Consider the following 15,632-nt stretch of genomic DNA (forward strand, 5'->3'; position numbering starts at 1 on the left):
AAGAACTGATGAATCTCCTTGACTATGGGTGTGCATTTGAATCGGTTTATCGATAAATCGAATCGATTATTTGTTATCGGTTTATCGGTTTATCGATTTCGATTTTGAAATTTTCCTTATCGAGTTATCGATTTCGATTTCGATTTTGTCCTCTTCGGTTATCGGTTTATCAATAAACCGATAAGATATACTAAAAAGACAATTTTTATACCGATAAGGGGGAATGAGTTTATACCGTTGGAGTGTTGGTGTCATACATTTGATCCCTTACTTTAGTTTCGTAGCATGTGCTTGTTGACACTATTTTTATGTTATAAATGGTGTTCGTCTTATTTTAGCTTCTTTTTGTCCATATTAGTTAGGCGTATTTATAGCGATATACTTTCCGTGGAATCACGCAAATTTTCTTATTGGTGTAATCGATAACCGAATCGATAAGCCCCAAAAATCGATAAATCGAAATCGAAAAAATCGAAAAAATCGAAACCTTATTGAAACGATAACGATAAACATATGTACAAATCGATAATCGATAAATAATTATCGATAAGGGTCAAAATCGAATCGATAAATCGAATGCACACCCGTATCCTTGACACGAAGAAATATTCTCAAATAGCTGTACAGGGGATTCAAAAGTGTTTTTGTTTACAAGTTCAAATGACAACATATGACATTCTAATATCTCTTCAGAATCTCTTTTTGTATAAATTTTTGGTTTCATCATTAGATATTTATGTAAAAAATTACTTATTAAACTTCAATAAATATAAAATATTATATTATCAAATTTAAATCATAAATTCGTAAAATTACTACAACTTAGTCAAAACATGAAACATAGTTAGAGGAACTACATATAAGAGTTGAATAAGATTTTCGTAATCGTGAAATCCTAGAAATTCACCTTCATTTTCTCTTACCGCCACCCCCTAAACACTGATCCTTACCCCCACCCCCACACCCCCAACCAAAATCCCACAAACAGTGATCCATATATAAATACACTTATTATTGGCATTTTCATTCATATTCTCGTAGAAAATTCTATATATCTTCTTCTACAATACCCTACCCCCCCACCCCCCACCCAAACTTATTTCCATGACTGCTGTTAAGGTGGTCGTCCTATTTATATTGGCGATAAGCGCCATTGATTCTTCACTTTCATATGATAGACCAAAAGCAAGAAACTCCATCTTTCTATCTTTATCTGATGATCTTGATTCTTCTTCTCCTCAACAGGTAATTAGTATTAAACCCTCATTTCAGTTCCATTATTATTATATTCTCACTCCCTAAGATATGTGTTTTTGTATGTAATTATCAACATCTTGTTTTTTTTTAAAAATTTATTTTAATTTAGTAGAAGAGAAACTTAGAGCAACGGTAAAGTTGTTTCCGTGTGAGCTATAAGTAATGGGTTCGAGCCGTAAAAATAACTACTAATGTCTGCATTAGGGTAGATTGTTTACATCTCCTAACCTTGCGTGAGTGCGAGATATTTTATGCATCGGACCGTCTGTTCGTAGTAATTGTTAATTATTTCGGTACTTCTATATGTCGTTTGAGATATTGACATAGTTATTAAGAGAAGTATTTAATAACATTAATCATAAAAAGAGTATATTTGAGTAGATTATATGTATCTCTTCCTTAAATGAGTTATTAATTACTAAATACTTTCTTGAAGTATTTTAAATGACAAATATTTTGGAATATATTTTATTTATTAAGGAACACATAAAAAGGACGAAAGTAGTACACTTACATTGGCTTCATCGAAAGTTACAAGAATTTGTTGTCAGTGTATTTAATTTACTATCTGTAATTAGTCATTGGCGGTGGGTATAATTGAGGAGGTTGAGCTAAATAATTTATATCATATTCACCGTCTAGCCTAACATGATCACTTAAAAAAAAAATTGAACGACAACTTTATCGCTAATTTATTATTAAATCGGTCATAGTTAATAGAATTTTTTGATAATTTATTATTAATTTATAACTAAATTAAATTAGCGATGAATTTTCCTATTTAACTACAGAATTTGTTCGTCGCTAATTTCTATCTTTTAGTGGGGATATTTTATTTCTATGTTAATATTGACGATGTGTGTGTGTTTTTCCTTCTTATTTCTTTTCAATTGTCCTTGGTACAATTTATTCTTAAGTTTGGCCAACGAGATAGTAGGCCACCACTAAGTATGTTTGAAAATGAATAAAACAAATAGCAAAGCAATTTAATCTGGATTTATTTAATGGTATACTGTTAGGAACAAATTCATAACCCTACTTTTATACCGGTCCAATGACACAAAATTACAAAATTTTAAGTCCTTTCCATTTTAAACAGCAACTAGAACAATGACTCTTAATTCAACAAAAACGAATATTTGAAACTAATTGTATATTGCATTATCAATATTTTCTATTGTAAATATAAGTAAATTGGTATACTTTCTTAACAACTAGTATTAGGCGCGGATGCGTGAACACTAATCATGTCAAATATTTAAGTTATTTGGATTGTATTTAAGTAATCTTAAAATTTATATTTTCTCAGTAAATATAGATAATCATTGGATATTAACCACATGAAAAAAAACTAACCATTTCTTCTATTTTTCTTTTTTGATACCATTCTTGCCGGTGTCATTGGATCCTAAAAATAGTTAGGAAGCAAAATAATAACTCATATTTATGGTAAAATAATCAAATGTTGAGACTATAAATGACTCTTTGGATAAGACTTAACTCTTTTACTACTACTTGAACTCTTATTTGGTGTGTTGAGATCTCTTAAAAAATATTTTTTTCTTAAAATTTCAGTTTCTAAAACATTATTTTTCTATAATAATTATTTTTATAAGAATGTAATTGAAAATATTATTCATAATTCAAAACTCATTTTATTTGTTATCTAGAAATATAAAAAATTATTTAGCTAGTGAATTATTTTTTACTTCATTTTGATATTTGACATTAACCATGTTAAATATCTGAGTTATTTGAATTATATGTAAATAACCTTAATATTTAAACCTTCTAAATAATTATAGATAATCGTCAGATATTAATTAAGAAACACTACATGAAAAAAGACTAACATTTTCTCAATTCTCGTAGTGATAATTTTATTTTTGCACTATTCTCATAGGTGTCATTGGAACCTAAAAATAGCCACAAAGTGAAATAATAACTCATATTTATGGCAAAGCACAAAGGTTGACACAATATAAACGATTCTTTGATTATGACATGACTCTTATGATACGACTTGAATTCTTATTTGGTATGATTTTATCTTTCAAAAAATATTTCTATTTTAAAACTTCAATTTCTAAAACCTTATATATATTATAATAATGATTATCTTTATAATGATGCAAGTGAAGATATTTCCTTAATTTAAAATTTACTTTAATGGTCTATCTAAAAATTTAAATGATTCTTTGGCCGGATTTCTTTCAGTATGACTCCATTTAAATTTATCGATGTCTCTAGCCCTAGAATTTGAATTTTTAATTACCTATATATACAAAAAAAAAATTGTTCTTTGAATCATTAAATGTTACATTACTTGATTATTATTATAAAACATTGCATATATTGTCTTAAAATTATCAAGTAGTTTATTTTTCGACACCATACTTGGCATAACCTTAATGTAAACTACTCAAATTGCATTCCAATTCAAATTCATATATCATATCAGTTTGTTAGTAATAATGATTTTTTAAAAACGACACACAATGTAAATTAAAAAAAAAATCTAAGATATCCTTATCTTATAATCTATGTATTTGAGTTGAAAAAAATATATATGAAATCGATGAGATTAACTTTCAAATTTTTATATTCAACCAAGATGAAACATAAGAAGGAACTTGTTGTCATCTTTTATTTCTCGTTTTTAGATCTGTCTAACATTTTTTTTCAATATTGATTTTCTTTTATCTTATTTTTCATGTCATTATTTCTTTTGTTACAAAAAATTAATTTATTTCACTATAAAAGGATGAGTTTTAATAAAAACTTTTTACATATGAACTTTAATTATATTTTTAGTCTTTGGTTGAAATTATTTCATATTTTTCTTTTGGCTTATCTAATCAGCCTAAATAGGTGCTCACCCAACCACTTAAATTAAAAAATTGAATGATGTGTAATTTATATATAATCCATATATAATATGTGTATAATCGTATGTTGTCAGTATATCATCTAGTTATATTAGCTATAAAAAGTAAACAGTAAATATGGCCGGATATTATGTAAATATTCCATAAGATTTCGATTTTTTGAGTTTATCCATGATATAAATTCTATTATAATAATAGTAAAACTCTCTACTATTGTTCAAAAATATTTTATATTTTTATTTTCTTTGAATTAAAAAAATAAAGAGTTTTTTCGAAATAATTTGTTTACATTTAAAAAATATATATTTCACGTCACACCAATTTTTTCTTTATATATACTCTTTGTTACACTTAAAAGTCACTATAGAAACTATCAATTAGAAACAAATTTATCTTTTGTTGAGTTTGAAAAAAAAAAACCTTTCACATAACCTAATGATTCAAAACTAATATTCTTTAACGAAAAAAATATTATGCCCTTGTAATATTGGCTTAACTACAACTAAATGAAGGGGTTTTAGCTTATACCCTTCAATTCATTGAATGTGCTAAATTGAAATTAATGATAGCAATTGTATAGTCAAAGTTTTGTTATTTGTTTGATGTCCATTTATGCAAATTGACTCTTCAAACAAATATTCTTCAAGAAGAAAAAAGAAACAACTTTTTTTTAATATTAACTGATTTTGTGATGTTTCTTTCTCCAGCATGTATGTTTACTTTATTATATATGTAAACAAACTTTTATTTGGTTTTGTAAACTCTTTTTTATTATTTAGATAAACATAGACGTGGCCTATATATTACATTTATTTTAAAAGAATTTTGTTTTATTCAAATCTAGCTATAGTGTTTCAAAGAACTATACTTATAGAATTTTAAATGTGAAAGAGTTTTATAGTTATATGGGGTAGTTTTTTTTTTTTTTGGCTAGAGGCGAAGTAATATTTAAATAATTAGAAAAAATAACAAAAGTTCCTAATATGATTGCATATGATCATTAACCGAATTAAGTATGATAACATGATAAAAAAAATAAATTTTATTTTTAATTTAAATTCAAATTTTAAAACTTTATCTATAAATTCAAACTTATCTTTTAATTTTAGATTATATATATATATATATATATATATATATAAAATTTATTTTTATCCATATATATAAAATATAGAATAAAGTTGCCATATACTATTGACATTTATTAGCTTGCCACTTGGCTTAACCATAATGTCAATTATATATGGTAACTTTCTTGCTTTAATATATATATAAATATAAAGTTTTAGTGAGTTAGATTCACACAATTCAACCTGATATTAGTGAAACAAAAGCTCTTAAGTCTCATCGGGACTCATGTTCTTAAAGAGTAGCCCGGTGCACGAAATTTTTTGTATTCATGCAAGATCCGGAAAAGAGCTTCACCCAAAGGGTGTGATATAGGTAGCCCTAAGTTGCTCCGACATGTCAGTTCAGATGTTGCACCCGTATCGACACAACACTAGTATGGGTGTGGGTATGGGATCCGTATCAGATATGGTCATATGATTTTGGGTACTTTGACCATGCCAGATGAAAAAATTCGATACGAATTACAATAACCAAAACTAGGGAAGAAAATAACATACCTTATGTAGGAAATCAATCATTTACTTATTTATAACATGAGAATAAAAAAGAAATCAACACTTTATAAGTTATACGTAAGTATTGCTCAAAATTCTTCATAATATAGAGGTGTTTTATATTTTTATTTTTTTTGAGCTATTTTTAACCGGATACTCGCACCTGTATCCATATTAGGGTCTCCCAAATATTAGAATTTACATATCGAAGGATTCGCACCCGTGTGGGACATCCGCACTCGTGTCCGAGCAACTTAGAGGCAACATACCCTGATGCAAGAATCAGTGTGTTATTCCACGGCTCGAACCCGTAATTAATAGGCTACTTTCATGTTCTTAACATGTGAAAAGAAAAAACAACTCAGCACATGGGTTTGGGATTAATAGAAGTGAAGTTTACATAACTACAACTTTATAGAAAGTATATTTCATCATTTGCAACTGGCTATTGATTTACATATTATACAACATCATTATCTCTATTTTACATAATTAATATATATTTAAATTAAAAGAATTTTTCTCCAAACTATACTAAATGAAGATTATTTTGAATTTAAGGGATTATGTGTTAGTTGGCATAATCCCTATTTTCAAGTCCCATAATGAGATATTTTAGGCATATTAAAAGTTGTATCTAATTTAATTATAAAGTTAAAAAATTGTACTAAATTGTATATAAAGTAATTTTTTAAAAGTGGTTGTATTTCTTATAAATAATTCTTTCGATCGTTGTATTCAAGGTAAATTTCTCTTAATAGAAACCTAATATAAATCCCTAAGACAAAACGCTCTGATATATTATCTCATAGTTTAAGCTTTAAAATGTACGGTTAGTATTACAAATTTAGCCATCTCACACTTTCAGGTGCATATTTCCATGGTTGGTGAAGACAAGATGAGGATTTCATGGATTACCGAAGATTCCGGCACGCCGGCGACGGTACAGTACGGTACAACTCCGGGAAGCTACCCATTTTCAGCAAATGGGGACACTACATCATACAAATATATTTTGTACAAGTCTGGCGAAATTCATAATGTTGTTATTGGGCCTTTGAAGCCCAATACCATCTATTACTACCGTTGTGGCCCAGATTCAAGCCCTGAGTTCAGTTTCAAAACTCCTCCAGCTGGATTTCCTATCAAGTTTGCAGTTATAGGTACTAGCCCTACCTGAATTATTTTGAGATTGTTACATAAATAGCCGGCTAAATTTAAAATTTACTTTTTCTAGCCGGTATACATAGATTACATATTGATTATACACAGTTATATATATTATACATCCGCCGACTATTTTTAGTTTAAGAAATTAAATGGGTGGCTATTTAGGTTAATTCTTCAATTATTTTTAGCGATCCTAACACAAATAGCACTACTCCGCTGTTTATTTGTCCTAGACGGTATACATAAATAGATTATACCCTGATTATACACAGTTATACATATATTATACATATTTCGACTACTTTTAGTTTAAGCGGTCGGGTGGACGACTATTTAGGTTAATCCTCTTTAACAAATATTTATATTTAGTTTTAATTGTAGCATATAACATACTGTATTATCCGCTTTATCAGTTTACACTTGATTGTATAAGAATTCTTTATACTGTCAACATAAATAACTCAAAATGGGACGGAGGAAGCTCTATAATATGATATGCATTGCCTCTTTTCAAGCTTATGTTCGAGTGTATCAAAATTTTACAGTTAGACTAATAAGTAAATATATGTGAATTACAGGTGACTTAGGGCAAACTGAATGGACAACATCAACTCTTGATCATATTGCAAAATCAAACTACGACGTTTTGTTATTGCCCGGGGACTTATCGTACGCGGACATGATCCAGCCGCGATGGGACTCGTTTGGCCGGTTGGTGGAGCCGCTCGCGAGCCAACGGCCATGGATGGTGACTCAAGGCAACCATGAGGTTGAGAAATTTCCAGTGGTTCATAGCCAACCCTTTACTGCCTATAATGCAAGATGGCTCATGCCATTTGAGCAAAGTGGTTCAACTTCAAACTTATACTATTCCTTTGAAGTTGCTGGAGTTCATGTCATTATGTTGGGCTCCTACACTGATTTTGGGCCTGACTCGGCCCAATACAACTGGCTCGTTACCGATTTGAAGAAAGTTGATAGAACAAAAACTCCATGGTTGGTTGTTCTTTTGCATGCACCATGGTACAATTCTAACACTGCTCATCAAGGAGAGCTTGAATCTTATGGTATGAAATCATCTATGGAGGATTTACTCTACGAGGCTCGTGTTGATATCGTGTTTGCTGGGCACGTTCATGCCTACGAGAGATTCGTAAGCTTTTTTTTCATTCTTAGATCTCTTTATTTTTCTTTCTGGATCATTAGCATGCCGAAGGTCTATCGGAAACAACATATCTACCTTCCCAGGGTAGGGGTAAGGTCTGCGTACACACTACCCTCTCATACCCACTAATGGGATTCCACTGAGTTTGTTATTGTTGTTATTGAGGATGATCACTAGGATGTCGAAAGTCTATCACAAACAGCTCTCTACCTTTCCAGGGTAGGGTAAGGTCTGTGTACACATTATCCGCCCCATACTCCACTTGTGGGATTCCATTGGGTTGTTCTTGTTGTTGTTGATGATGATCACTAGGATGCCGAGAGTCCATCGGAAACAACTTCTCTGTCTTCCCAGATAGGGTAAGGTCTGTGTACACACTATTCACTCCAGATTCCACTTGTGGAATTCCACTGAATCTATTGTTGTTGTTGATGATCACGGGGATAGTTTCTTGACAAAATAATCACCTCTAATATGTGGAAAATCTTGAAATGACTATCAATTTCATCACAAAAGTAAATGTGAGATTATTTCCTGACAATTAATTCTTTCTTATGTTTTAATTTGTGATATAGACTCGAGTTTACAAAGACAAAGCTAATAATTGTGGTCCAATATACATCACAATTGGAGATGGTGGTAATAGGGAAGGTCTCGCTAGCAAGTAAGTTTGACCCACAAAGTATTCCGCGTTTAATTTCTTATTTCACTTTTTGAAATATATTGACTTTTTTTATTGATCAATTAATATAGGTACATAGATCCACAACCAAAAATTTCACTATTCAGGGAGGCAAGTTTTGGACATGGAGAAATTGATGTGGTAAATGTAACTCATGCAAAATGGACATGGCATAGAAATGATGATGATGAAGCTGTTGTTGCTGATACTATTTGGATAACAAATCTGGTTTCTAATTCCCCTTGTAAAATATAAAGGCAATATTCAAACTGAAACCAAAAAAAAAAAAGGAGAGAGAGAGAGAGAGTAATGAAAAAATACTTGTGAGATTGTAGACTTAGAAAAGAATTTGAAATTCAACAATGATGATAGTATAATTCTAGTTTCATGTCCATGGAAAAAGGACCAGCTCAGTTTCAAACTTTGCTATGAAGTTGGCTTTTTGTTATTTTCTTTATACCTAAATAGTTCAATTATAAAATAACTGAACTGTTAAACGGGAGCCTTGGTAACTGGTAAAGTTGTTGCGATGTGACCAGGAGGTCGAGGGTTCGAGCTGTGGAAACAACATGTTGCAGAAATGCAAGGTAAGACTGTGTACAATAGACCCTTATAATCCGATCCTTCCCCGGGATCCCGCACATAGCAACTTAGTGCATTGTCTGCCCTTTAGTTCAATTATAAAACAAAGAAAAGAATGATGGATCTCTATTCTTCTTTAAAAGGTCGTTTCATTACCAGAATGGGACAGATAACGATATCCCATGAGATTAGTTATCCCACCTTCTATATGGGATAGCTAATTCCATCATTTTAATACAAAATGGTTCCGAGATTGATAATTAATACCCACACTCAAATGCTGGATAAAATAATTTTCTATTTTGTTCCCGAATTGATTATCCCTTATCCTACTAACCAAAAGACCCCTAATACTGTATCAAATTAAAATTGTATTCGGATGTTTAATTGCGAACTTATTAACTAAGACGAGCTACAAGCTAAGCTCATGCTGCAATGTTTTCATTTTTCTTTAATGAGATTATTCTACTGTTTCATTATGCTTTTGCCTGTAGATAATCCAGTATACTACACTTATACGTCTCTTAAAATTCCAGCAGTTTCCTTTAATTTCGTGACAATGTCAATGTAAGTCAAATTAGATCCTTCATCCAATCCCTGTGTAGCTACATTCATTTTGATCAAATCATGGAGTATATGGTTGACATACGTTAAGCTGTGGCCCTGTAAATTAGCAGCAAAGCTAATGTAAATGGACCTTTTTCAATTTGGCCAACAAAATGTTTGCATAACATTATTCCACAGTGAAAAGGAATAAAGAAATAGACAGCTTGATCCCTTTTCATTGTTCTACTGATTTTTCATATTGCTTTCCATATTAATTACCTTAAATAATGACAATACTTGTTCAGGAAGGTGAGGGTCTATCGGAAATAACCTTTTTACCTTGTATAGTGGTAAGGTCCACGTCCACTCTACCCTCCTCAAATACATATATGGGATTATACTGATATGTTGTTGTTGTTGTTTTTCTGGAAGGCAACTTGTTTTGGTTATATGTAGTTTAAGACAGGGAAATTGGTCTCATATGATTATTTTGAGAATTGAGAAATTCTAGGGAGCCAGCTAGCAGAGCCGGATTCAGGATTTGAACTTTATGGGTTCAGATTCGCAATTCTACCATAGTATATCTAATTTAATGGGTTTCAAATTTATTATTTGTATATATTTAATATATTTTTGGGCAAAAATACAGAATATGAGCGAAAACTATGGGTTCAGATGAACCCATAGCCTCTACACCAGGTACGCCTCTGCCAGCTGGCACATGTTCAGAAACTCGGTGAATAATTGGGCTTGTGCCTTTACTATTCTCTACTTAACTACTAAGTTCTTTTTTGAAACAGAGTTTAAACACCATCAGTATTGTATAGGTCAAAATCTGAACAGAAGAATCTTACTTAAGGAAGGACGACCAAGAGTCAACCAAGTCGAGGTCACGTATGGGAAGCAATACACCAACGAGTGATTCAGCTACGGTCGAGGTCGAGCATTCAATTCGGCCTGAACGGCTAGTTCAACACTTTGACATTTTAGAGGAATATTCCACATGATATTCCAAAAACTTAGGAACTCCAGTTAAGGAACGTTGGATAAAGAAAGTGTTTTTCTATAAATATCATGGGAGAGCATAACTGAAAGGGAGCTGAAAAGAACTCACACATATATAGACATATCTCTAAAGATGAAGAGGGATCTTCATCTCAGGCTTCTCGCCAAGAAGAAAGGAGAAAAGAAGCTTAGAACCTCGATATTCATCATTAATTTAATTAAATATCAAATATATGGGGGTCAGCCTTGTTCAAGAACGATGACTCTTTTCATTTATGTATTCTTCGTTATCATTTAATATTATTGAAATCATTATCCTTTTCTTACATTATAGGATTCAATCATAACTATAATCAAATTTTATGTCCAGCTATGCTATTTTATTCTTATCTTCTATCTCAGATCTAGGATAAATTATTTTTGGCTAGGATTTACCTTAAATCTTCCTATTTAATTAGTTTAACAAAAAGGTTTAACACTTTTTAGTCAAACAATTTGGCGCCGTCTGTGGGGACTTTCTAGCCAAAGTTTTTGTTTCCTCTAGATCTAGTCAGTCAGAGTTCCACTTCCCGTTTATCGTAGTTTCGCCCTCTCTTTACAAACACCAACTTGAGAAATTTGTAGGCAAGCTCTTGAAATAGCCGGACCAACCAAGGTTGGATCTTTACACGAAATCGCAATTATATTTGATATCTACACGAAAGTCACGTCTTGTTGTAGGGATGAGTCTGGTATATCATGAGCGTGAGTTGTCAAAGTAGGATTATGGCCACTTCGCACTAAGCACGTCCACAATCTTATTGCTATATTAACGATTAGATACCAATCTATACTTTACACACACTGCCCTCTCTCTCTCAGGAAGGAATGATAGCCTATTGTGTAATTCTTTGAAATAACAAACTTGCCTTGCCCGTATGTTTGCCCTGGATCGGACCGGGACTCGAGCTCGAGATCCCAACGGGCGAAGTAAGTTGTCAGTCCATAAGATGCCTAGATTCGACTAATGACGAAGCTTAACACGAGGCCGAGATCAGACCTAAAGCCAACATTCGAGTACGGATCAAAACGAGTCGTTCTACAGTGCCTCTCTCTCCTCGCCAACCAATCAAGTCGAGGTAACAAACGATTTCATTTAGGTTTAACTTGTTATCTTTCTTTTAAATAGGGATAAGAACAGGAGCATCCACCCAGATTCGCAAACAATGAACAAACACCATCAAAACAACACACCAAGAAAACGTTTTGCGCCATATCATCCTACGGGCAACGGTCGAGTGAAACCACCCATCCATAAGTTAGTACTTAACACCATAAAGGGAAAAGTCTGTATAGACTGGGACTGGGTCACCAGCCCGGAAAACATACGAATCTCTCCAACAAGTTGGTACTAAACGCCATAGAGGGAAAAGTCTGTATAGACTGGGACTAGGTCACCAGCCCAGAAAATATACGAATCTCTCTAATAAGTTGGTACTTAACGCCATAGAGGGAAAAGTCTGTATAGACTGAGACTGGGTCACCAGCCCGAAAAACATACTAATCTCTCCAGCATGCAGATAGAACACGTGTGAGAAGCTCACCCGCATGCTCGACAAAGTAACTATGCGATGACACAACTAGCTAAATTTTGATTTCGCACACATTAAGACGTCCCAAATCTTGGGCGAGACATTCGTCGCCTGGTCTATCAACTACCTCTCCAGGCAGGGCGATGAAGGGACTAGAGAGACTGGGACTCGAATGTATGTGTGTGTCGTACAACAACATATAGTCTTCTCCAATGAATAAGCAAAGCAGCATACCGAATTCTTATGTAACTCTACAAAGTTTACACATCACGCCAACATAGAAAACGTACATTCGACCTTGATCAAATTCATTAAGAGTCAAATTCGACCTCGCTCTAATTAGCGAGTCAAATTCGACCTCGCTCTAATTAGCGCGCCAAATTCAATCTCGCTCGAATTAACGAGTCAAATTCGACCTCGATCGAATTAGCAAGATAAATTCGACCACGCTCGAATTAACAGATTAAAATTCGACTTCGCTCGAATTAGCAAGTCAAATTCGACTTCGCTCGAATTAGCAAGTCAAATTCGACCTCGCTCAAATTAGCGGGTCAAATTTGACCTCGATCGAATTAGTAAGATAAATTTGACCTCGCCCGAATTAACAAATCAATTCGACCTCGCCCAAATTAACAAACCAAAATTCAACTTCGCTCGAATTAGCAAGTCAAATTCGACCTTGCTCGAATTAGCGGGTCAAATTCGACCTCGACCGAATTAGCAAGGTAAATTCGACCGCGCTTGAATTAACAAATCAAAATTCAACTTCGCTCGAATTAACAAGTCAAATTCGACTTCGCTCGAGTTAACAAGTTAGATTCAACCGCACTCGAATTAGCAAGTCAAGTTCGACCTCGCTCGAATTAGCAGGTCAATTTCGCCCCCACTCGAATTAATTACCAAAAGTCATGGACTTATCGCGAGAAGATTCAAGAAATTCAAAAAAAGAAAAGAAAAAAAGGCCAAAGATATACGATCAAGGACGAATCGACTATTTCATTCAAAGGGAAAATAGCGTCTTACAAAGGGCCAAAAGGGGGCCCCCCCTAACCAACTAAGTACAAAAAACTAAGTACAAAAGGAAAAATTAAGTACAAAAGTACAAAAGCTTCACTTAGCATTATCCCCATCCACGCCGTCATCTCTCGCTCCACTTGGTTCAACGACTTTTCCTCCGCCATCACCCTCTCCATCAGAATGTTCATCATCTAAGGCAAGCCCGTCCTCAGCCTCATCGTCTCTATCAGCCTCCGGTGTCGGGGGGTCATAGCCGGAGGAAAGCTGGGCCTCACGCGCTTTAACATAGACTTCTTCAAAAACGGCTTCCAGAACATTCCCCGCAGCCAACAAGCCTTTACATATATACCGTTGAGCCTCAGCATGGATCCACATCTCGTACAAATGGCGAGGAACGGACGCGGGAGGAGTCGAAGCCAACAATCATGCCCTCTCAGCCTCGAGAGTGACAATTTGATCACCCATGCTCGAGACATCTCTTTCAAGCCTACCAATCCGCTCATCAAGTCGCGCCTCCTTCAGAGCGGCCGTTTCCATTTCAGTTGCCCGTTCAGACCTAAGAACGTGGATAGAATATTCCAATGTCGCGACCCTCGCCAAGGCTGCTGCTCGGCCTCTCTCAGCCCTCTTCAGCTCGGCCGCCTTCCTTTCTAACTCGGTCACCTTCTCTGTCAATTCAACACTCAGCCTAAAGATTAACGCACTCAGCCGTAACCCCCTTGCCAACCTCGAGTTCCTCTTCTTTAGCCCGAAGCAACCCCTTGAGTTCGCTGCATATGCCAATGGACCGCACTAGGTCCTCGTCCTTTCGCTCCAATTCCTTCCCAAGGGACTAAAGATTGCCGCCCTCCCTAACTCGTGCATGCATCTTGCGGCACTTGTCACGATATCGACAGCACTTTGAAACCATTTTCTGGAAAACGGCAGCCTGCCTCTCCTCGCGACAGATACTCTCAGTCTCCAAAATGAAAGTTTGAAGAAAGAAAAGAGGAGGAAGAAAAGTCAGCAAGAGTAGAAGACGTAAAACGAACAAAAAGTCAGCAAAAGTAGGCGACGTAAAACAAAGTAGTGAAAAACTCACCCTCAAAGCCATTCCGGCTATGCCCCTTGACAGGCCAGCATCGCTGATCACCTGAAGGGCTCTATTTTTAGTGCAGAACAAAGAAGGGCAAATTGGGGCACCAGGATCACTGTGTCCTCCAACAAATCGCAATCTGGGGAAATCTCGATCACGTGGGAGGAACTGTCTGTCCCCGCCTCAACCTGAGTAAACCCCGCCTCAAATATTCTTATGTCCTCGGGGTCAATATCTGAACCGGATTCATAGTCATCTACAACTATGCTCTTTTCCCTCTCGCTGGACGACGAGGGAGCACGGGCCTGTTGCGAAGTCGACGGACCACTCGGAATGATCGCAGCAGCCTCCGAGCTCTGCCCCTTCCAAAGAAGCCATCTCCACGATCGGAGGAAGCACAGTTTCCATGCCCAAACTAATACCCCCGCTCGGTTCGACACCGCCAATTCGGGTTCACCCCTCGAAGGCCACTCGGCCTCAGCCACTATCCTCCACCTCTTTAATGAAGCCTCTTCGTCTTTGCCCTCCAACGACTCATCCACTAAATGAACTATGGGAGCCGGAACCCCCCTAGGGGAGCAGCATCTGGGCGGCCAAGCCCACGCGAAGTCGTAGACTGCGAGACAGTGGCAGCCTGAGCAGGCTCACTTGTGGCCACAATGAGTACGAGCTCGGCTGAGATACCCAACTGGCGAAAAGCATGAATAGGAGCCCTCGTCCTCTTTGTTGTCCTCCGACTTGTAAACAAAGAAGAGAGATACGAGGATGGAAATAATGGTATAAAAGTCAACAAGTAAAGCCAAAGGTGAATCACCGGCCACAGGTCTACACCCGAACCTCTCATTGACATGTGACCACTCGCGAATACCCACAGTATGGGGCAAGACATGACTCACCCAGTCGCGAATGTCAACAACTGGTAAAGGAGGGTCCCTTTCGGCTGCAAAGGTAGAAAGAGAACGGTCAGTTAACCCAAAATAAATAGCGGTCATTTTGGAAGGGAAACACTTACGAGCAAAGTTCCACTCCTCAGGGAATCCGTCGGGATT

General features: G+C 35.2%; 1 protein-coding gene across 1 annotated transcript; it reads left to right on the plus strand.

Annotated features, from left to right (window-relative positions):
• Window positions 1-1,081: 1,081 nt before the first annotated feature.
• On the plus strand, window positions 1,082-9,233 carry LOC107793410 (putative purple acid phosphatase 20). The gene is made up of 5 exons (XM_016615755.2): window positions 1,082-1,245; window positions 6,639-6,933; window positions 7,519-8,093; window positions 8,681-8,769; window positions 8,859-9,233. Exons 1-5 carry the CDS (start codon window positions 1,105-1,107, stop codon window positions 9,040-9,042), a joined length of 1,284 nt encoding a protein of 427 aa, XP_016471241.2. The 5' UTR covers window positions 1,082-1,104; the 3' UTR covers window positions 9,043-9,233.
• The last annotated feature ends 6,399 nt before the right edge of the window (window positions 9,234-15,632 follow it).

The sequence above is a fragment of the Nicotiana tabacum genome, chromosome 10 (assembly GCF_000715075.1).
Source record: "Nicotiana tabacum cultivar K326 chromosome 10, ASM71507v2, whole genome shotgun sequence".
Taxonomy (NCBI): domain Eukaryota; kingdom Viridiplantae; phylum Streptophyta; class Magnoliopsida; order Solanales; family Solanaceae; genus Nicotiana; species Nicotiana tabacum.